General features: G+C 42.0%; 1 protein-coding gene across 1 annotated transcript in view; it reads left to right on the forward strand.

Moving 5' to 3' along the window:
- The window catches only part of LOC111952219 (UPF0606 protein KIAA1549-like), a 93,281-nt gene that overhangs the window by 30,612 nt on the left and 38,156 nt on the right, over nucleotides 1–24,513 (forward strand). The window contains 4 exon segments of the mRNA XM_070435254.1: nucleotides 17,726–20,047; nucleotides 20,331–20,419; nucleotides 22,735–22,894; nucleotides 23,032–23,162. Coding sequence (XP_070291355.1) covers nucleotides 17,726–20,047; nucleotides 20,331–20,419; nucleotides 22,735–22,894; nucleotides 23,032–23,162 — 2,702 coding nt within the window.

The raw sequence follows: 24,513 nt of genomic DNA on the forward strand, positions 1-24,513 counted from the left end.
TCTCTCTCTCTCTCTCTCTCTCTCTCTCTCTCTCTCTGTCTCTGTCTCTGTCTCTCTCTCTGCAGATAAGACCATTATGTCTCAGTTTGTAATCAAACCCGAAAACAAACTGACTACTCCGAATGGAAGCCTGGCTGTGTCAGTCGGATAGCAGAGAGATTGTGATGTCATTAGTGTAAGTAGGGTAAGGAACAACATTTGGGGACTCTAACTTGAGCCGTTCAAATCAGTTGAACTTAGACTTTGAAATGAACAGAGTGTCTTTAGTTTTCCATTACCACAGTCCTAGTTTTACGCTCCTGTTATCACACAGGCATAGAGAAATAGTCCAAATAAACGTGGCTGCTTTCAATGGGGTGTGAAAAGAAAAACACCACTGTTGTGAACTTTGTCGGAGGCAAAGTTCCAAATTTGGCAGAAGGCAACACTAAGGCCATATTGCTCCGGGTGCAAATCACTCTGCGCTTCAACGAACGGCCACAAATTATTTAGATGTTTCTCTCAGCAGATGGTGCCGCTCGGTCCGGCCTCTTTTGAGGTACTGTGGGGTAAATTGTGTATTGTTGTTTTGGTTCCTCATCCACCCTGGCCTGCACCCTTAAGCAGCCAGACTCACCCAGCCACCCAACATAGCAATAAACCACTCTCTCAGGCTTATATAGCCGACTTCATTGATTAAGAATGATTTCCTTTATGAGGTCATGTGTTTTTCTGTCCCAGTAACAGTGTTTGCTTTCTTAGGAGCAGGCCTGAGAATCCCCAGTCGTATCCAGGGTCAGACTGAGGCAGATTAGAGGAGAGTGCAATTTTTTTAAATAAATAAAAATAAACAATTTAGGTGACAATGCACATTAATCAACATCAATATTACAATAATGCCACGTCCATGTCAATGTGTCGGGGTTAGCCAAAAGCTCATTTGCACCCATAGTCCCAATGACACAGTCCTCAGGGCTTCTCTAGTTACAAGCCTCCCTTTGCCTTCCTGTCTTTCGAAGAAAATCTGGGCCAGGGTGAGTGGAGGGGGGTGGGGAGTGGGAGAAGACGCATGGGGAAGTTCAGTCTTCTCCAATGAATTACACAATATTCCGGCAATGGAAAAGTCTGCTTCTCTGGAGAAAACCACTGGGAAATAATGTGGTTGCTAACTAAACTAACTCCTCTACCTTTTTCTTCCTCCTCTCTCTCTCTCTCTCTCTCTCTTTCTGTATCTCTCTTCCTCTCTCCTGGTCTCCCTCTCACACAGACTCCCCTCCCCCTCTTCCTCTCTCTGTCTTATCTTAAAATGGATTCCCAGAGGATTAAACACAAGGGCTCCATGAATATTTGATGAAATGCAGGCATGACCTCAGTCAGGTCTACACTCATGCTCCATCTGGCTGGGCAGCCCAGACGAGAGCACTTGGCTGGACTAGGGTTACAAAGGGTAAACTTTTGAAGTTTACCAGTAAACTACCAGAATTGTGGTATCTTTCAAGGATTTTATGTAGCCTATCACAAGACATCTAGTAGCCCTTTTGGGTACTTCAGATTATCACAGGTGTCTGTAATTATCTCTGGTCCACTGTGAGGCCTTATCACATAAATATACAATATGAAATAATTACATAAGTGGTGGAAAAGGCTTTTTTCACAACTGCCACCAGTTTGATACAAAAACATTGACAACAAATACATACTAACACAGTCAAATAAATAAAAGTGTGTCAAAAAAAATACCAAGGATATTTCATGCCGAAACACCAATGGCATTCACTAAGTTAATGGTTTATACTTAGAATAATGTTTTGCAACTTTTTGTTTTGTTTTATCATCTTATGTCATTATTTCATATTGTATATTCATGTGATAAGACCTCACAAAGGTAATTGAAAATAATGCCATTGTTGATTAGATACTTTAAAAAATTAATTAGGCTATTTTCTCTTGTACCATATGATCTATCTACCAAACATCATGGACAATATGGACACAGATGTAAAAAAAAAAAAAAAAAAAGGAATACTATATATGAATACATTTTATAAAAGTTATTCAAGTATAAATTACCAAAGTTACCGAGATTTTCTGTTAATTACCACAATGACTGAAGATTCCGGTAACTTTGGTAAATTACTGGTAGCTTTGCAACCCTAGGTTGTACTATGAAAACCACTCTGTCACTGCTAAGCTACAGTATGTGGTCATCTGTCACGGACCCTAGCTAGCTGTCATTTTCGGTGATGTAATTCACCATGGCCTGTTAAACTGTTGATAGTGCCAAGCTAATTGTCATTGATAGTGTTTTATTATAGACGTTCTACTGCCAGAGGTACGAGGTTCTGTAAGGATAGAAATGTCCTTTTTGTCTGTGAAGGACATCACTTATTTTTACTCCTCTTTTGTTGCTTATAAAAAGGGATTTATATAAGTGATTTTCTTTACAACACGGACCCACATTTTTTTGATGTTATTTTCTTAAAGTAGACTAACCAGCAGTACTATTTTATCTCACTTGTTCACTCTCTTAGCTCCTTAGGGAAAGACTTAAAACTGTTTTCTATTCTAATTTCTCCCTTGTCATGAGGACTTGAATCACCATACAATCTTGATTTTATCGTTACATCCATAAGCTAAGCAAATGTGAGCAGTGAGTGAGCATGTGGGAAAGCAATTGATCAACGATAACGCCGATCCTATAACACGAAACTATTGACTTTTAGTGGGGGTCTGCTCAGTGCTCGGCTGTTTCTCCCTGGGATCTAGCTAGATCTAATGAAAGTCAGCTAATAAAAACAATGGAATCTTTCCCACCTCAAAAGCTCCCCAGATAAAGCAAACGTGAACACAGACATGTCTTGATTGTTCTATTGCACTCTGGGTTCGCAGACGACTGCCAGACTCAGAAGAGCCAGTCACGCGAGGGGCTCTGCTCAAAACAGAACCATGTGTGGGTTTGTAGTTAGCATTAATACCAAAATACCTCTTTCTTCTCCCACCCTTTCCTTTTTTCAAATTGCACAACCCATTAAATGACTTACTCTTTTGCTATAAGGAGCCTGTCAAACAAAGGATATGATATCATGGGGGGGGGGGGCTGTAATTGGTATCTCAGTTTTCCCAGCAGCTCATATAAGCTAGGGCTCTGTCTATGTATGTGTGTGTTTCATAGCTGCTTGGCTGAAACACAATTTGTAATGTGACTCTGATAATGAAAGGTGGGGTGGGTTCTCATAAAATGACCCATATGAGGGTACTGGATGGTTCAGTGGTATTCTGCTCGGAGCTGTGTGTGTGTGTGTGTGTGTGTGTGTGTGTGTGTGGTGTGTGTGTGTGTGTGTGTGTGTGGGCGTGTGTTTATTTAGTGAGTTTTGTCATTGCCTCAAACCCACTTACACGGGTTGCCTTTGGCTCCGCAGTACCAGTCTTCCTCTCCGAGCTACATCATGTTCTCATCAGGGACGCCCGATGAAGACAATTCAGAGTTGTGAATGCTACACAGATTTTGTGAAAATAGATTATTAGTCTCATCTAAAAACATATGTTTCCACTCAGACTTGGATGTAGCTATAACATACCAGCTTTGGCAGACACCAACACTATCTGTGCTAAATGTTCTCAGCATAGGGAAGCCCGACGAAGACAATTTGGAGTCGTGAATGCAGTTATATTTTTCAGGAAAATGGGCCTTGATCTAAAAGGTACCATTTATCTTCCTTTGCGTTTTACAAATATTGAGACGTGTTTTTTATTTTATTTTTTATTGTCCTGCAAATGGCAGAACAGAAAAACTCTGCATAGCTGGCAATACTGTTGCTTTTTCTATCTAGCCTACAGCGGTGGCCTGCTGGGTATGGATGTGTAGAGAGAATGGGATGGGTTGTGATTGAATCACTGAACGTCACAGACATCAAGAGAATCTGCAGACGGGCCTTATCATGTTAGTTATATTTCGGAGCTGGGATCAGTAGGACGTGTGGGAGGGGTAAATTACATTTTGGTTCACTCGAATGATTCATATTGATTTGAGCTCAACACAGCATCTCGGTTTGTGCCCAAGAAAGAAACTCTAGTAAATGAGAGCACTGTATAAAAATCCATCCGTGTAAAAAGTATGGCCCACCCACTGGGCGCACTACATCATGTGAGATCTTTTGTTTATTTATACAACATGTTAATGTGATATCACTGTTCTTCATCTAATAGCAGAACCAAGTGTCCTGGATTGCAGTTGAGTATAAAAGTATATGGCGAAAGTGATCAATGCTGTTTGAGATTCTGTACAGATTATTACAGCAACTGTGAAGATCTCCACAGACCTGCAATGACCTATGCATGCTATCTTAAACATGCACGCTTTCTATGATTACATCAGAAGAAATGTGTAGTTACAGCAACCTCAAAATGTTGCCAAGTTTGAACGTTACATTAGTTTGTAAGGCTATTTATTATTTTTCAAAAGTGCTATTGAATTGTGTTTGGTTGTCAACGCAACCAAATATCAACATTTGAACAAGATTTATCTTCTGCTTGGATAGTTCCATCTGTGCCACTGACTTATTCTGGCTTTAATTCCAATTTGTCTACAAATGAATAATTGATATACTGGATTCACATTTCCATCTCAATGAAAAATGTAAGTTTAAAAAAAAATAGGACTAAATCAAATCAAACTTGAAATATGTTTTTTCTGAATAAAACAAAGGCCAGTTTGGGTCGCAGTTGTAGGCCTATGCAACAAAAAAAAAAGAAGATAAATTGACAGTCCCCGAAATCGGGCGCTAGAATGACTTAAAAAAAGATGTGTATGTTTACATTGGCCTATTTTATTGCTTCCCCGCTGACACTACTACATGAATAAAATATTGCCCTCTTGCTAGATTGATGACTAAAGCCATAGCGAAACAGTGCAAAATGGCTGTCAGCTCATCTGGTGTTAAAACAAACCTATTAGGTTATGTCTGGCCTGCAAATGCCTTGTGTTTTTTCAATATGGCACATGCACTGATTGAGTTTGACATCCCCTGTTTTAAAAGTACAAATTCAACATCTTTTATACAAGATTTGTCTATGTTGAAATTTGGTTACCATAATCCTGTGGTTGAAATTTCATCCTTAAAGCAACAGTTTACTTTGATGACTTTCTTTCAAATCCAGTGTATTTTCCACATTCCATGTCAGAATACAATGACAAATGACATTGAAACAATGTTGAATCAAGCAATTTGTGCCCAGTCACGTCATGTGAAATTTAGTGTGACACAAATTGTTGTCTGTAGCCTAGCCTAAAACTAGCTTTCAAATTTCCCCTTAAAATACATTTCCTAAATCTGGAAATGTCTACACAAAGTTGATCTTTGTTTCCATCGTCTAATCACTATGCAGTCTACTCTAGCCACAGCGCCCTTGCATTAGAAAGATAATGTAGCTTTCAGTCTTTATCTCCAGTCATTTAGGTCAGGATGAGGGAAACTACAGGGCTTATGACCGATGACCAACACATTTCCTGTAGAACTCTTGTGGTAGCATACCTCTGCAATGGGTCTTGATTAGGATCTTTACGTATCAGGCCAGGATCCATAGAGTTTTTCCACAGAATAATGTTATTATTACACAAAATGTGCAAGTGAAATGTGTGTACAAGGCTCGCCTCAGATCTTTCGATGATGCACCCACCTCTCTCTCTCTCTCCAAAGCAAATGGAATAGACAAACAAAAGGGGAAAAAAGAAGGGAAACATTAGTAAACGTTACACTCACAAAAGTTTTAAAAGAATATAGACATTTCAAATGTTATATTAAGTATAAAAGGGAAAATAAATAAACAGATACATATAGGTTGTATTTACAATGCAATTTGTGCTCCACTGGTTGCCCCTTTCTCTTGACAACGGGCCACAAATCTTGCTGCTGTGATGGCACACTGCGGTATTTAGCCTAACACATATGGGAGTTTACCAATGTCTGATTTGTTTTCAAATTCTTTGTGGGTCTGTGTGATCTGTGGGAAATATGTGTCTCTAATGTGGTCATAATTTGGCAGGAGGTTAGGAAGTGTAGCTCAGTTTCCGCCTTTTGAGGGCAGTGGGCACATTGCCTGTCATCTCTCGAGTCTGCCAATGGCGGCCTCTCTCAATAGAAAGGCTATGCTTTCTGAGTCTGTAGTAGAGGTTGACCGATTTAGGATTTTTCAACGCCAATACCAATACTGATTATTGGAAGACCAAAAAAAGCCGATACCGATTTAATTGGCCGATTTTTTTTATTTTTTATTATTATTTTATTTTTAAATATATATTTGTAATAATGACAATTACAACAATACTGAATGAACAATCAACTCTTTTATTTTAACTTAATATAATACATCAATAAAATCTATTTAGTCTCAAATAAATAATGAAACATGTTCAGTTTGGTTTAAATAATGCAGAAAACACAGTGTTGGAGAAGAAAGTAAAAGTGCAATATGTGCCATGTAAAAAAGCTAACGTTTAAGTTCCTTGCTTAGAACATGAGAACATATGAAAGCTGGTGGTTCAATATTCCCAGTTAAGAAATTTTAGGTTGTAGAATTATGATGCGTCAACTTTCTCTATACCATTTGTATTTCATATACCTTTGACTATTGGATGTTCTTATAGGCACTTTCTTATAGGCACTTTCTTTTCAGTATTGCCAGCCTAATCTCGGGAGTTTATTGGCTTGAAGTCATAAGCAGCGCGGTGCACCAAGCATTGCTAAGAGCTGCTCGCAAACGCAGTAAAGTGCTGTTTGAATGAATGCTTACGAGCCTGCTGCTGCCTACCACCGCTCAGTCAGACTGCTCTATCAAAATCAAATCATAGACTTTATTATAATAAACACACATAAATACCAGCCTTAGAAATTAATAATGGGCAAATCCGGAAACTATCATTTCGAAAACAAAACGTTTATTCTTTCAGTGAAATACGGAACCATTCCGTATTTTATCAAACGGTGGCCACCCTAAGTCTACATATTGCTGTTACATTGCACAACCTTCAATGTTATGTCATAATAATGTAAAATTCTGGCAAATTAATTACGGTCTTTGTTAGGAAGAAACACAGTTCGCTACGAGCCAGGCGGCGCAAACTGTTGCATATACCCTGACTCTGCTTGCACTGAACGCAAGAGAAGTGACACAATTACCCAATTAATATTGCCTGCTAACATGCATTTATTTTAACTAAATATGCAGGTTTAAAAAATATATACTTCTGTGTATTGATTTTAAGAACGGCATTGATGTTTATGGTTAGGTACATTTGTGCAACGAATGTGCTTTTTTTGCGAAAGCGCTTTTGTTAAATCATCACCCGTTTGGCGAAGTTGAAGTAGGCTGTGATTCGACGATAAATGAACAGGCACTGTGATTATTTGCAACGCAGGACAAGCTAGTTAACTTAGTAATATCATCAACCATGTGTAGTAAACTAGTGATTATGTGAAGATTGATTGTTTTTTATAAGGTAAGTTTAATGCTAGCTAGCAACTTACCTTGGCTCCTTTTGACGCTGCACTCGTGTAACAGGTGGTCAGCCTGCCACGCAGTTTCCTCGTGGATTGCAATATAATCGGCCATAATCGACGTCCAAAAAGGCCAATTACCGATTGTTATGAAAACTTGAAATCGTCCCTAATTAATCGGCCATGACGATTAATCAGTCGAACTCTAGTCTGTACATAGTCAATGACTTTATACATTTAGGGTCAGTCACAGTGGTCAGGTATTCTGACATTGTATACTCTGTTTAGGGCCAGAGAGCATTCCAATGTGCTCTGTTTTTTGGTTGATTCTTTTCAGTATGTCAATTAGTTATCTTTTTGATTTCTCATAATTGGGTTGCGTCTAAATGTGTTTCTGTCCTGAGGCTCTGGCTGTCTGAGGGGACTCTTCTCGAGGTTCTTCTCTGTAGGTGAGGGCTTTGTGGTGGAATGTGTGGGCATCACTTCCTTTTAGGTGGTTGTAGAATTGAACAGCTCTTTTCTGGATGTTGATAACTAGCGGGTATAGTCCTAAATCCTATTTTAGCAGAATTCTGCATGCAGAGTCTCAATTGGGTGTTTGTTCCATTTTGTGTCCCACTTTTCTCTCTCGCTCTCGCTCTCTCTCTCTCTCTGGCTATGTGTATTTCTTGTTATGTTATTAGGATGACAAGAAATGGTAGGATCAGCCATTGGCAGCACAGATAATCCTCCGGTTGTGCAGGCCACCTGCCAGCTACTCCGATGCTCAAACTGATTGAATAATTCTGTCATATGAATGGGCCTGTGTTGCTAGTAGACGTTATGATCAACTCAGCTACTGTTTCATCCACAAAGTCTTTAGAAAGAGTGAGGAGGCAGACCAATATTTGTTATGAAGACAATTTGTGCCAGTATGTAGATGTTGTGTGTTGATGCAAATGAGACACCTCAAGGCCCCATCACGTGCAGCAGGAATCTCATTATTAGGGGATTTTTCATGTAAGGAATTAATTAACCTCCCACCACATTAATTCAAGAATGCTGTCAGCCTTTAATGAAACCAGGGCTTATTTCAGTGTTATTTTGTTTTAATGAAGGAATAAAATGGGAAATTCTTTATTTGATTACTCATCAATATAATTTAGCCAAACAGTAACCATAAAATTGTACAGTATAATAGTCCACATTCCTTGTTGACCTCATCAAACCTGTCCTATGGCACACTTCTCTTGCCAGTTCACGCACTTGACATTTGTGCTACGATGATGGGATATTTGAAGGTGTCTCCGTGCATGCGTTCCATGCCTGTTAAATTGATGAAACCCAGTGGTGCGCAAAACGCTCGTGTTTCAGCAAGCAGGTGGCAGCGGTACTCTGTCCTGTAACCCTTTGTCCAGCCATGCCTACTGTAATGTCAACCCAAGTTACCTGTCCGTCTGCTGGCTGTTGCATTGTCCTCGGTCAAATTACACACTGGGCACAGATGTCAGTTCATTGTCTAGTTTTGATTTACATTTGGTTGAGTTGTCAACTAATGTGAATTCAACTTGAAATCAACAACCAAAAAATCTCCACGTCGTTGGATTTGGGTTAAAAGTTGGGTGAAGAAAACACTAAATGTTGATTAATTTTACGTTGATACATTTTTGCATATTAACTACAACCTAAAACCTCTTACCTTGGAATATTGAGCTTTTAGAGCTTTTTGGTATAAACTCCACTCGCCGTGTTTGGAGGAAGAAGAAGGATGAGTACAACCCCAAGAACACCATCCCAACCGTGAAGCATGGAGGTGGAAACATCATCAAGGGGACAGGACGACTGCACCGTATTGAGGGGAGGATGGATGGGGCCATGTATCGCGAGATCTTGGCCAACAACCTCCTTCCCTCAGTAAGAGCATTGAAGATGGGTCGTGGCTGGGTCTTCCAGCATGACAACGACCCGAAACACACAGCCAGGGCAACTAAGGAGTGCGTCCGTAAGAAGCATCTCAAGGTCCTGGAGTGGCCTAGCCAGTCTCCAGACCTGAACCCAATAGAAAATCTTTGGAGGGAGCTGAAAGTCCGTATTGCCCAGCGACAGCCCCGAAACCTGAAGGATCTGGAGAAGGTCTGTATGGAGGAGTGGGAACAAATCCCTGCTGCAGTGTGTGCAAACCTGGTCAAGAACTACAGGAAACGTATGATCTCTGTAATTGCAAACAAAGGTTTCTGTACCAAATATTCAGTTCTGCTTTTCTGATGTATCAAATACTTATGTCATGCAATAAAATGCAAATTAATTACTTAAAAATCATACAATTGATTTTCTGGATTTTTGTTTTAGATTCCGTCTCTCACAGTTGAAGTGTACCTATGATAAAAATTACAGACCTCTACATGCCTTTGTAAGTAGGAAAACCTGCAAAATCGGCAGTGTATCAAATACTTGTTCTCCCCACTGTACACAGGCAGTTAGGAAAGCCAAAGCCAATTCCTCCTTTGGCCACCTTTCCTTCTAGTTCTCTGCTGCCAATGACTGGAACGATTTGCAAAAATCACTGAAGCTGGAGACCCATATCTCCTTCACTAACTTTAAGCACCAGCTGTCAGAGCAGCTCACAGATCACTGCACCTGTACATAGCCCATCTGTAAATAGCCCATCCAACTACCTCATCCCCATACTGTTATTATTTATTTTGCTCCTTTGCACCCCAGTATCTCTACTTGCACATTCATCTTCTGCACTTCTATCACTCCAGTGTTTAATTGCTAAATTGTAATTATTTTGCCACTATGGCCTATTTATTGTCTTACCTCCCTTATCTTACCTCATTTGCACACACTGTATATATACTTTTTTTTCTCTATTGTGTTGTATTGTCTATTGTATGTTTGTTTATTCCATGTGTAACTCTGTGTTGTTGTTTGTGTCGCTCTGCTTTGCTTTATCTTGGCCAGGTTGCAGTTGTAAATGAGAACTTGTTCTCAACTAGCCTACCTGGTTAAATAAAGTTGAAATAAATAAAATAAAAGGCTTACCATAACAAAAAGGACATTTCAGCTTTTCATTTTTAATACATTTCAATACATTTCAACAATATTCAACTTTGGTATTGTGTGTAGGCCAGTGATACAAAATCTCAATTTAATCAATTTTAAATTCAGGCTGAAACACAACAAAATGTGGAAAAAGTCAAGGGGTTTCAATACTTTCTGAAGGCACTGTAGGCCTAGACACTGTAAGAAGTAACAATGTTTCTGTCTAATGAAGGATGCTTCTGTAGCTAGTAGCTTCCTCTCATGCCCAGCATTAAGCAGAGGGAGAGAGGAAGAGAGAGAGGGAGGGAGGGAGGGATAGGGAGGTGTCTCTATGGTGGCCTTTCTCAATAGCAAGGCTATGCTCACTGAGTTTGTACATAGTCAAAGCTTTCCTTAAGTTTGGGTCAGTTACAGTGGTCAGGTATTCTGCCACTGTGTACTCTCTGTTTAGGGCCAAATAGCATTCTAGTTTGCTCTGTTTTTTAGTTAATTCTTTCCAATGTGTACAGTAATTATCTTTTTGTTTCTCATGATTTGGTTGGGTCTAATTGTGTTGCTGTCCTGGGGCTCTGTGGGGTGTGTTTGTGAACAGAGCCCCAGGACCAGCTTGCTTAGGGGACTCTTCTCCGGGTTCATCACTCTGTAGGCGATGGCTTTGTTATGGAAGGTTTGGGAATCGGTTCCTTTTAGGTGGTTGTAGAATTTAACGGATCTTTTCTGGATTTTGATCATTAGCGAGTATCTGCCTAATTCTGCTCTGCATGCTTTATTTGGTGTTCTACGTTGTACACGGAGGATATTTTTGCAGAATTCTGAATGCAGTCTCAATTTGGTGTTTGTCCCATTTTTTGTGAATTCTTGGTTGGTGAGCGGACCCCAGACCTCACAACCATGAAGGGCAATGGGTTATATAACTGATTCAATTATTTTTAACCAGATCCTAATTGGTATGTCGAATTTTATGTTCCTTTTGATAGCATAGAATGCCCTTCTTGCCTTGTCTCTCAGATCGTTCACAGCTTTGTGGAAGTTACCTGTGGCGCTGATGTTTAGGCCAAGGTATGTATAGTTTTTTGTGTGCTCTAGGGCAACGGTGTCTAGATTGAATTTGTATTTGTGGTCCTGGCGACTGGACCTTTTTTGGAACACCATTATTTTGGTCTTACTGAGTTTTACTGTCAGGGCCCAGGTCTGGCAGAATCTGTGCAGAAGATCTCTCTCTCATTCAATTCAAAATACTTTATTGGCATGGGAAACATATGTTTACATTGTCGAAGCAAATTAAATAGACAATAAACAAAAGGGAAATTAACAGGGAAACATTAGTAAACATTACACTCACAAAAGTTTTTAAAGAATATATTTAAAAAAAATCTCTCTCGCTCTCGCTCTCTCTCACTCTCTTTATATATCTATCTCTCTCTCTGTGTGTTACTAATGGTCATGGAAAGGAGGGAGGTGTGGAGGAGTGTTACCCAGCTGCTGGGGTTCAAACGCTTGGCGCCCCGTGGCGCTGCATGCCGCATGGAAGTTAGCTAGCTAGTGTACGCTCTGGAATATCCAGGCACTGAGACACTACTCATTTTCAGGACACCCAAGAAAAAGGAACATGTTGGCCTGATTAGGGCTGTTACGGTGACCGTATTACCGCACTCTATTGTCCCTCTACTGAGGATAATATCAGACGATATTGTCACTCCTATTTGCCACATCTTCAATTTAAGCCTACTAGAGAGTGTGTGCCCTCAGGCCTGGAGGGAAGCTAAAGTCATTCCGCTACCCAAGAATAGTAAAGCCCCTTTTACTGGCTCAAATAGTCGACCAATCAGCCTGTTACCAACCCTAAGTAAACTTCTGGAAAAAATGGTGTTTGACCAGATGCAATGCTATTTTACAGTAAACAAATTGACAACAGAATTTCAGCATGCTTATAGGGAAGGCCACTCAACAAGCACAGCACATACCAAATGACTGATGACTGGCTGATAAATTGATGATAAATTGATTGTGGGGGCTGTCTTGTTAGACTTCAGTGCAGATTTTGACATTATTGATCATAGTCTACTGCTGGAAAAACATATGTGTTATGGCTTTACACCCCCTGCTATAATGTGGATAAAGAGTTACTTGTCTAACAGAACACAGAGGGTGTTCTTCAATGGAAGTTAGAATCAGGAATTCCCCAGGGTAGCTGTTTAGGCCCCTTGCTTTTTTCAATTTTTACTAACGACGCTGACAGAGTAAAGCCAGAGTTTCTATGTATGCGGATGACTCAACACTATACACGTCAGCTACTACAGCGACTGAAATGACTGCAACACTCAACAAAGAGCTGCAGTTAGTTTCAGAGTTCAGACTTTTTTGCAATTGGCTCAGAACAGGGCAGCATGGCTGGCCCTTGGATGTACTCAGAGAGCTAATATTAATAATATGCATGTCAATCTCTCCTGGCTGAAAGTGGAGGAGAGATTGACTTCCTCACTACCTTTATTTATGAGAGGTATTGACATGTTGAATGCACTGAGCTCTCTGTCTAAACTACTGGCACACAGCTCGGACACCCATGCATACCCCACAAGAGGTCTCTTCACAGTCCCCAAGTCCAGAACAGACTATGGGAGGCACACAGTACTACATAGAGCCATGACTACATGGAACTCTATTCCAAATCAAGTAACTGACGCAAAGCAGTAACATTTGATTTAAGAAACAGATAAAAAAACACCTTATGGAACAGCGGGGACTGTGAAGCAACACAAACCTTGGCACAGACACATGCATGCACACACACACACACATGGATTTAGTAATGTAGATATGTGGTAGTGGTGGAGTAGGGTCCTGAGGCCACACAGTGTGTTGTAAAATCTGAGAAAGTATTGTAATGTTTTAAAATTGTATAAACTACCTTAATTTTGCGGGACCCCAGGAAGAGTAAAGAAGCAGCTAATGGGGATCCATAATAAATACAAATACAAATAATCTCTCTGACGTCAATGGAAATGCAATCGAAAATCACAAAACGTCATGAGAGCCTATGAGCTCATGTTGCGCAACATTTCTATAGGCTATGCAAGTTAACAGAGTTTTGATGGCCTCTATTAAAAGAGGAGGATCCCATCGCCTTTCTAGAGGCTAGGCCTACTATATTTATTTCTCAACTTTCCTAATATTAAGCACATTGCTTCACTTTACAACAGGAGTATAGCCTACCTATGAAAATGAACAATGGGAAAAGCGTCCTCCATTCGCTATTTAAGTGCATAGGTGCATGACAATTCTTTTGTAAAAAAAAATTCAGGGACTGAAAATGGTACTGTCACGTATGCTCCCTCTCCGGCGCTCGAGGTCGTCAGGCCGCTCATTTTTATGCACACCTGTCACCATCGTCACGCGCATCAGCACCTCATCAGACTCACCTGGACTCAATCACCGGCCTGATTACCTTCTCTATATATGTCACTCCCTTTTGGTTCTTTCCCTCGGCGTTATTGACTCTGTTTGTGTTTGATGTCTGTACGCTACTCGTGTATCTTGTTTTCTTCTATATTCATTTATTTATTAAATACACTCCCTGTACTTCCTCCCCAACTCCCAGCGTACATGTTACAGAACCAAATGATAGCATTTAGCATGTTTTCCTCTTAGGGGAGCCAGTCACTGTCTAGATCTAACATTGACTGAATGGGAGCAATGAAGGAAAACAAAGACCGTAAAGAGCACCTTGATTGAGTTCAAGTTCATCTCCACAAACAAAGTTCAGATGCATCATAGCCAGTCTAGATGTCTGAGCAGCTGTGGTTCTTTGGCTGGATCTCTCACTGGTTCTCGGTAGTTTGGGTTGTATGATGATGATGCGTGTGTTTATGAGTTTTCCTCTATCTTTCTTTGGTATAAATAGATGTCATCTGGTACTGTGGTTGTTTTGATGTGTAGAGAGCTCGTACAGAGAGCAGTGACATGGCAGGCAGTTGCTGAGTCACTCCGTATGACGAGTCTGGTTGTGGCTTGTGCTGCTAGCGATGCCTAGTCAGGGTCTGAACTCTGAAGTCCCTCTAATGTACTCTCAGTCACACAGACAGTGTAAAACATTTACAGTAGCACGGCATACTGAAGCCCATAGCCCGATCAAGCTCACTTCACTGCTTTAACACCCAACAGAATAGATGAAGATTCCTGTTATGTTTACATTAGATACGCCTACGTTACAGAAGAATTACAGAAAGTCGGACCCTTTTTCTAACGTACTTTGCTTTCTTTATTGCGTCTTCTCCCGAGTCCTCTCAAATGAAACTGTGGACAAGTCAACGTTTCTCTGTCTCTCCCATAAAATCAATACGATCTCTTGCGAATGAGCTACACTTTCTGAAAGGGGATATTTGAAGTGGATTTCAGCCGGGTTTACCACAGACAGTTCCAGAATATCTACCATCTCACAGTCTTCACAGAGCCAGGCAGTCACCATGCTGCTCGAAGGACGTGTTACCTGCACAGGAGGTTGGTGGTACCTTAATTGGGGAGAACAGGCTCGTGGTAATAGCTGGAGCGGTTGAGTGGAATGGTATCAAATACATCAAACACATGGTTTCCAGGTGCTTGATGCCGTTCCATTCCGCTCCGTTCCGGATATTATTATGAGCCGTTCTCCCCTCAGCAGCTTCCTGTTGGTTACCTGCCATGAGTTCACCTCAGTGTAAACAAAACCTGATACTCACACACTCACATTATTCCTCCAGAAGGTTCATGTTGACAATCTACTTTCTTCAAGATACCATCTCAGTTACCATTAGGAGACCACCTCAACTCAGCTGTCTGATCTGCCTAGTAGTCCAACTGTGATGACATACACTACACCTCTCGTCTGATTGCAGGGTAATACAGATTTCTGGTTCTCAAAGTTCCCTGATTCAACAGCACAAGCCTCTGTTTGGACTTTAAGCGCGATTCTAATGGAAAATGTATAAAACACGTTTTAGAATATAAACTAGGCAAATTGATACAGCTCTTTGGAACCCGATTTGAAGGTCCACTACTATGAATTATTCAAAGTGTTGGCTGCTTCCCGGCAGCTCACACACACATCCTGCCCCGGAAACACGCACACACGCACGTGTACACACAAAACACACGTCACACACACGTGTATTAGACTGTGACTTGTGTAATCATGGCAGTTCCCAATTAAATCATGCATGATGCTTAAGTTACGCAAGAAGAAAATGACTTTAATAAAGGCCATGGCACTCTCTAGCACTCTCTAGTCTGGCAAGTTAGTCAGAAACATACTCACTGCATCAGCGAAGACATATTGTCCATTACAGCACTTCAGTGCCCAACCAAACCCCACTCTAAAAAATTACTAGAATTAGTCCTGGTAGGTTTGTGATGGCTTTTGAATAAAATATACAATTGCTTTTGATGAGGGAGAATAGGGACATACGAAGGTCAAGCACCAGAAAATGTTATGTAACTAGCTAGTTGTTCCTACTAGTGTGCTTCAGTACGTAGCTCACTTTGGACCCTTAAACTAGAATGACCTGAGGTTGTTACTCTGGAACATATGGTCTCCATATATCCTCATCCACACACAACATTAATTAGGCTATACAAACTAAATGTATTATCATACACACAAAGGAAATGATAGTACACCATCACAAAATGTTCACTGTGAGATAGCCTAACCCGTTTATTCACTGCTGTTCCATGAGGGTTCTGCCGATAACTTTTTTGTCATTGTTGTGTGCATCCAGTCACACTGGACTGTAACAGTGTTTTGTGGTTCTGAATAGATTTTTCCATTTTACAGCCACTTTGGCAAATGGTACTGCATTAGTTAGACTAGTGATTAGCCTGATGCCTAAGGCACTGTAGTGATTTTGTAGAAGTGCACAAACACAATGTCGAGCCTATAAGTGGTATTGTACGTTTTATGTAACGTTGTTGGTTGGAGTCTTTTTGCACATAGACCGGCCTACTCAAATTAGGTTGTCAGGCTTAAGTTAATGTTTTAGTGTGGATTTCATTACTTTTATTACATTACAGTTGCTAGTTAGTTACCTGTCTAAAATTGTAGGAAAAAGTCCTAATCAGTAATGTAACTTTTGGATTACTTAAACTCAGTAACATAATCTGATTACTTTTGGATTACTTTCCCCTTAAGAGCCATTAGAAGAAGACAAAACGGATCCATCAAACGCATTTGGTTTGTCATCATAGTTGTCTCTGACTTGTGGTCAGACTCGTTCAGGTGGAACAAACTTAAACTTGCACCTTTTTTCCGATGCTGAATTGAATGTCACTGAGAAAACAGAAAGGCGTCATAATGTATTTTTTTCTCAGCACACCTCCTTTCTGAATTTAAAAGTAATCCAAGAAGTAAACATTTCATTTTTCAAAAGTATCTGTAATCTGATTACAATATTTTTGCAGGTAAATTAACTGATTACAGTCACCGTTTTTTTGGTAATCAGATTATATGTAATTGATTAGGCCTACTCCCCAACCCTGACCACGACAGATGAAGAATAGGCCTCAAATGTGTACCTTTAGCATCCAATAATCATCCCATAACCTTTGCTCCAGAGGTGAGGATCAGGTTAGGCCCATATGAAGCCCTCCGATGATAAATGGTAATCCTATATTATGTCCTTGGGACCATTCATGATTCTTCTCATTAATTTGTATGTTATTTATTGACAGTCACAGATCAGTGTTTATTCTATGGAGAAAAGTAGCCTACTAATTAAGGCTAAAGAGCCTGGCAGAACATATTTGAGTCCTATTGATGTGATGTAGGAAATGTCTATAATTATATGCCTGTGTGGAAATACCCCCACAGCTTTTCCCCTTTGAGTCACTAGGCTAAATCGGTTGACTTTATCCAGTGTTGTTTGATTTGATCCTGCAATTTGGTTCAACATTTATAGCCTACTTTGTTCTCTGAAGAGTGATGGATGGCTTCCTTCCTGGTCATTTCCAAAGGTTGTTGTTGCCAAAACTCACTGAGCAAGAAAACGAAATGAAAAAGCTTCACTGTATATCAACAACAAGTCTTCAATGAGAATGAGATCATATTGATCTCGTAGTCAATTTGAAGAGCACGCTATTTTCCACAGTACTTTATTTCAGTGCAGTCTTAGTTAGGCTACTCAGTTTTCTACAGATAACTTATCTGATCTAAAATTTGCCATTATCAATATTCATGTTTGATGTTGTTTATTTTTCAGTAGACTGTTCTTCGTTGGATCCCACCGTGTTGGATGAGTTTCAGGAAGAAGCATCAAGCTGGACTGAATCACCCTCAGCCTTATTCGTTTCACACACTGAGGCCTTTGAGCACCCAGACGACACAACAACTACAGCTCTCCCTTCACCTGGTCACCTACCACCTGAATCTACGCTAACACTTACTCAATGGGGTATTTCAGCTTCTCAAAACTCCAAATCATTGACTTCTAGAGATCCACTCCCCATTGGTCCAGACCCTCTCTCCACTCCCACTTTAAGCTCCTCAGAGCCTGTGGTTGGCCTTCAGCAACAACCTAAAGGCCCTACCAGACTCTCAAGGGAGCTGAAGCTCTATGGTCCTAACTCAACCATGGCAATTTTCTCTCCAACCCTTGTTACAGTACCACCTCAGAAACCTCTCGGACCACAGTCCAACAAATCCACAACACCCTTGAACTTCTCTACAGCCACCAGTTGGACTACATTGGTACAGTTCATTGTTCCAAACTCTAATGAGAGAGCTCCAGATGAACCTCCATTATTATCCCCCAGCAACCAGCAAGACGCATCAAAACATACAACTCCTGCATTTATGACATCACTTCCTGTTGGACCCCTCGACCAGCCTAGACTGCCTGTTGACAATCTGGTAGATGTAGAAGCCCAGTCAGACCAAGCCAGGCCAGAGTCTAAACATAATCCAGGCATGTCCCAGAGTTTAGGCGATCTCTTGCTGGATCCCAAACTGCCCCTTGATCCCTCAAGTAGGTTAATCTATCTGGATCACCTTCGCCCCAGCAGTGAGCTCATGCAGAAGGACGATGCTGCTCAAGATTTCCACATGCTCCCGAAACCATCACCTGAGATGCAGCTGGCTCCCAGCTACGTGCCTTTTCTGAACCCTCACACCACATCCTCCTCGTCCGAGCCCACCATGGTCCCTCCTGAGGACTTCTTCCCCACCAACACCATGGTGGTGGATTGGGGCTCCGGAGACTACCCAGAGACCGCGTCCTACATGGGCTTGGAAAGGGACGACTTCTCCCTGGTCACCAACCTGCCCACGGACATGTACGACCTGGAGGACTCCAACGCGGAAAGCTACGACACCTCCTTCCCCTCCAGGGTCGGCGTGTCCTTCTCCTCGATGCGTCACATGACGTCTTCACCTATTCTCACAACAGCGGCTTACAGCTCTAGCGTTGGAAGTGTGGCCCCCACGTCCGTTCCTCTCTCCATCCATCCCTCTCCCAGTCACCCCACGCTAGCCTCAACACAAATACTAACACCTCAAGGGGATTTACCAGGCGGTTCAGATGTTGACTGGGCAGATACCTTTATGGTTGAACCAACAGACCTTCTCTTACCAGACATGAACAGCCTGGAGTACTACACCATCCAGCTGACCAAGGAAGACTCAGAAGAACACAGGGGCACTAACGTGACCACCACCTCCAGGCATTTCTCCCTGATGTCCATCAGCACCACTCACATCGTGGCCACTAGCACCTTCACTGTGGACCTCAGCCACATGCTCACAGCCTTCTATGGAGTGGATGGAGTGGAGGTCCAGCCTTCTGACAACACTTCCTGGATCGAAGAGTCCTCCGCTGATATCTCCAGCTCAGAGCCTCTGAATACGACCACCGCGGACACTACGGAGATGACTCCGCTGAATGTCACAGTGCCATTCCTGGAGGCTTCAGTAGCGCCAACTCCCTCCATGGACCTCTCGTCCTCCCTGTGGGGTGTCACTGGTCAGGTGTCCGGTGAATGGACGAGCCCTGTGGCCACCTCCAGTGTCGGACTGGACAACAGCTCTGTCTTAGTGTCAGTGCAGCCTAGTGCTACTGCCTCGGAGACAGACATCCTGTGGTACGTCTCTCCCTCCGCCACAGAGACGGCCCTCCTCAGCACCTCTCTCGTAACTCCTGTGGTGACCACCTCTATCGCCTACCCTCCATTTCCCGGCCAGACAGAATTACCCCCCAATGTCACCTCAGGCCCGACAGAACCAGCCACCAATGCCACCACCATCCCCCCGGTGTCAGTCATGGCTGACCAAGGCGTTGATACTGATAGTCCTGTCACAGCAGTGACCAACGACAGCCAGACTACAGTTAGCGGTGTAGACATCTCCACAACTGATCCTGCCACCACCACCACTACTACTACCAGCATCACCACTGAGGCCTCTACAACCACTCCTCTGGCCACCACCACTACCACCACCCTCCTAACTACTACTAAGAGCCCGCCTACAACCATCGGTCGCCAGTACCTCTGCAACGTCTCCAAGCCTGTGTACTTTGTTGAAGTCGGTAAGGTGTATTACCTCTTTGTCGTATTAATATACTGTTTTAATGCAGCAACATTATGTGGAATGTCAACTTAATCAATGTTACTAAGATATAATCAACAACTCTGTCTTATTCTTTCCCTTTTAGTATGAAAGTCATCGTTCGTGATGTAATGTTTTGATAATATTGTCCACTAAATGAATCTATAACAGCATTTATCAATGAGAGATGAGATAATGTGAGATGAGATAATGATCTGATAATGAGATTTACTACCTATGTGTGCTTCCATCTTCCTATGCAGGTTTTCCGGCTGGGGCCACTGTTGGATTTGCCAAATCCCAAGTCCGAGATGTCCTGAAGACTGAGTTCAATAAGTCAGTTGAACTGCAGGTACATTATTATGCAGCATGGGGCATTTTTTATTGGGGTTTATTATTCACTTCAATACCTCATGAAATGGGTAGAGATAAGAGTGAACTGAAAAAGCAGACTTTTTCTTCAGTCTTTACATAGATTAAGTTATGTTATGCAGTGCATCTGGGAAGTATTCAGGCCCCTTGACTTTTTCCACATTTTGTTACGTTACAGCCTTAATCTAAAATTGATTTAAATAGTTTTTTTCTCATCAATCTACACACAATACCCCATAATGACAAAGCAAAAAGTTACATTTAACATTTTTGCAAATGTATTACAAAAAAAAAAAAAAATGAAATATCACATTTACATAAGTATTCAGACCCTTTACTCAGTACTTTGTTGAAGCACCTTTGGCTGCGATTACAGCTTCGAGTCTTCTTGGGTATGACGCTACAAGCTTGGCACACCTGTATTTGGGGAGTTTCTCCCATTCTTCTCTGCAGATCCTCTCAAGCTCTGTCAGGTTGGATGGGGAGTGTTGCTGCACAGCTTCTTTCAGGTCTCTCCAGAGATGTTCGATCGGGTTCAAGTTCGGGATCTGTCTGGGCCACTCAAGGACATTCAGAGACTTGTCCCGAAGCCACTCTTGCCTTGTATTGGCTGTGTGCTTAGGGTTGTTGTCCTGTTGGAAGGTGACCCTTTGCCCCAGTCTGAGGTCCTGAGCGCCCTGGAGCATGTTTTCGTCAAAATTCTCTCTGTACTTTTCTCCGTTCATCTTTTCCTCGATCCTGACTAGTCCCTGACACTGAAAAACCTTGCCACAGCATGATGCTGCCACCACCATGCTTCACCGCTTGGCAATCAGTCCAAAGAGTTCAATCTTGGTTTCATCAGACCAGAGAATCCTGTTTCTCATGGTCTGAGAGTCTTTAGGTCCCTGTTGGAAAACTCCAAGCGGGCTGTCATGTGCCTTTTACTGAGGAGTGGCTTCCGTCTGGCCACTCTACCATAAAAGCCTGATTGGTGGAGTGCTGCAGAGATGTTGTACTTCTGGAAGGTTCTCCCATCTCCACTGAGGAACTCTGGAGCTCTGTCAGTGACCATCGGGTTCTTGGTCACCTCCCTGACCAAGGCCCTTCTCTCCCAATTGCTCAGTTTGGCCGGGCGGCCAGCTCTAGGAAGAGTCTCGGTGGTTCCAAACTTATTTAATTTAAGAATGATGGAGGCCACTGTGTTTTGAGGGACTTTCAATGCTGCAGAATTTTTTTGGTACCCTTCCCCAGATCTGTGCCTCGACACAATCCTGTCTCGGAACTCTACGGACAATTCCTTCAATCTCATGGCTTGGTTTTTGCACTGACAAGCACTGTTAATTGTGGGACCTTATATAGACAGGTGTGTGCCTTTCCAAATCATGTTCAATCAATTGAATTTACCACAGGTGGCCTCAAGTTGTAGAAACATCTCAAGGATGCTCAATGGAAACAGGTCACCTGAGCTCAATTTTGAGTCTCATAGCAAACGGTCTGAATACTTATGTAAATAAGGTATTTCTGTTTTTATTTTTAATACATTTGTAAAAATGTTTAAAAACCTGTTTTCACTTTGTCGTTATGAGGTATTGTGTGTAGTTTGCTGAGGAAATAGTTTTATTTAATCAATCAATTTTAGAATATGGCTGTAATGTAACAAAATGTGGGAAAAGTCAAGGGGTCTTAATTCTTTCCGAAGGCACTGCATATAAATGAGCCCATAATCGCGGTCTGACATGACAACTAGGGCTAACCTCAAAGTGCTGGCACTGTTGTTAGCTTTACATTAGAAAGTGCAGGCTCCCTAAGAAACCGCCTAACAGCTGCAACATGCTCTGAGTTTAATCAAGCGATAGGGAGCTGCAGCAGTGGGTATGAGGCCGTTGTGTAATGGCCCAGGTCATGTGTGTGGGGGTATAGGGATGGGACGCACCAGGAAGGACAGCCCACTTCCTGTGGACTCTTAATCTCCAGGCTCTTTGATAAACAAACCACACTAATGCTAACTGCACACCCAACACTCCATGGCCCAGCAGAGAGGCAGTGACCTTAAGACACTGTCTCTACCTTTTAACGGTTTAAATGCTGTACAGCGCAAAAGGAGAAGGTAGTGTGCATACACATACACTACCTCATAGTTCATGGTGCCAGAACTGAATAAGAGATATTCAGCTGCACTTGGAGGATGGTAGAAGTTGAAAGTAAGACAAAAAGAAAGGCCGAGTTGAATTGAAAGAATACATCTAAACATTAAAATAACTCTTGCTAGGAAGAGAAATGATAATTGTGTTTTTCTTCTGTGTCTTGGTAAAGGTTGCTAAGAATCCTCCAGCCTTTGTGTTCCGGGCAGTGTCGGGTCCTGTGGTGTACACGGCCATATCAGTCATCAACGCCCTGCGCCAGTCAAGTCGACGCTTCCTGTCCATCTCACACTACTGGAAGGTACCAGACCACCAGTACCAGGTCCACTCAGGTAAGAGCACTGTTTGGTATCGAACTATACAAGCTCCTTTTGAAATGGAGATTTGAATAGTGCATTCCCAGTATGTACTATGTTGTTAGTGTGTGTCTGAATGTAGACGTAACTCTTCTCTTCTGTTTCCCATCCAGTGCTGCAGTTTGTGCCCAGGCACATTGACGTGCGCGTCTGCAACTTCAGCGAGCGCATTGAGAAAGGCCTGACCATGGCGTATGCCGAAGTGCGCCGGCGCCTGCAGGAGTCCACAAACTTCACTGTGGATGTAAGTGGAGACTGACTGAATACAGTGTAGCACCCCAGTCAACTAGAACAGAGTAGAGCTTCTTCTAATGCTCTGTTATCATTAGCAGTCACTTACTCCTTCCAAGGTTTTCAACCATAGAGTCCAACGCCTTGGCACTGATTGTCTGGAATCACCCCTAATCGCAACCCATTTCTGTCAGGAACCCTTAGCTCACACATTTGTTATTTCTAAAGACCACTGGCCGTGTACTTCAGCTATGCCCTTACTGCTAGAGCTCGGTAAGAGCAGCGTCTGCTGGAATAAGTCTGGAAGTGGAAAGGAAAAGAGAGAAAAGCTCAGATTTTCCAAGAGAGCAAGTTGGCTGAGGCCAAGAAATTAGAAAGTTAGAAACTAATTGGGTTACTGTGTGCAAATGCAGTACCTAGGCCCTTCAAACTCAACTCTGGACCCTGAAGCCAGTTCCACTGCTTGTTTTAATTTTCTCCTCTAATCAAGGACTGATTTAGACCTGGGTGCAATTCATTATCAGGTATAACAGAAAAGCAGCAGGCTCTGTACCATGTAGGGTAAGAGTTGAATACCCCTGGCCTAGACTGCAGTCTTAATTGGCGGTGCTTGTTTGCTGACTTCGAACATAGACTGGGACTGCCTCTAACGATTGTTGCACCAGCAGTACTGTTACGTCCGTCGTTAGATGAATGAGACCAAAGCGCAGCGTGGAAAGTGTTCATGATTTTTAATACTGAACTCCGACAAAACAACAAAATACAAAACCGAACGTAAAGTTCTGCAGGGCTAGACAGCAACTATGCAAAAACAAGATTCCACACCCTAAGGTGGAAAAAAGGGCTGCCTAAGTATGATACCCAATCAGAGACAACGATAAACAGCTGCCTCTGATTGGGAACCATACTAGGTCAACAAAGAAATAGAAACATAGATTTGCCCACCCAAGTCACACCCTGACCTAACCAAATAGAGAATAAAAAAAGGCTCTCTAAGGTCAGGGCGTGACAAGTACGCTGATTGCAGCTGCAGGGTTTGCTTCGGATTGGAGAGAGAAAGAGAGGCAAGAGCTGCTTGACTTTTATATTACAATTGTTAAAGCTTGTGAAGCAACAGGGAGTAATGGTTGAAATGTATGGTTGCGTGACTGTGTGTGCTACAATAATACAACCTAAGTGTTGGTCTTAGTCTCCAGCACACAAGTCTTTAGATCAGTGGTCACTCATTCAAGACCAAAATGACCAGCTTTGGTTTATTGAATCAAGTTTGATTCAATAAAGGTTGTCCACTATTAAAGTATTCAGATGCTTGAGAAAGTGCTTATTTCGCTGTTCGAGTTTGCCGTTCTTGAATGTAGCAAACC

This window comes from Salvelinus sp. IW2-2015, linkage group LG26, assembly GCF_002910315.2.
Source record: "Salvelinus sp. IW2-2015 linkage group LG26, ASM291031v2, whole genome shotgun sequence".
NCBI classification, from domain to species: Eukaryota; Metazoa; Chordata; class Actinopteri; order Salmoniformes; family Salmonidae; genus Salvelinus; species Salvelinus sp. IW2-2015.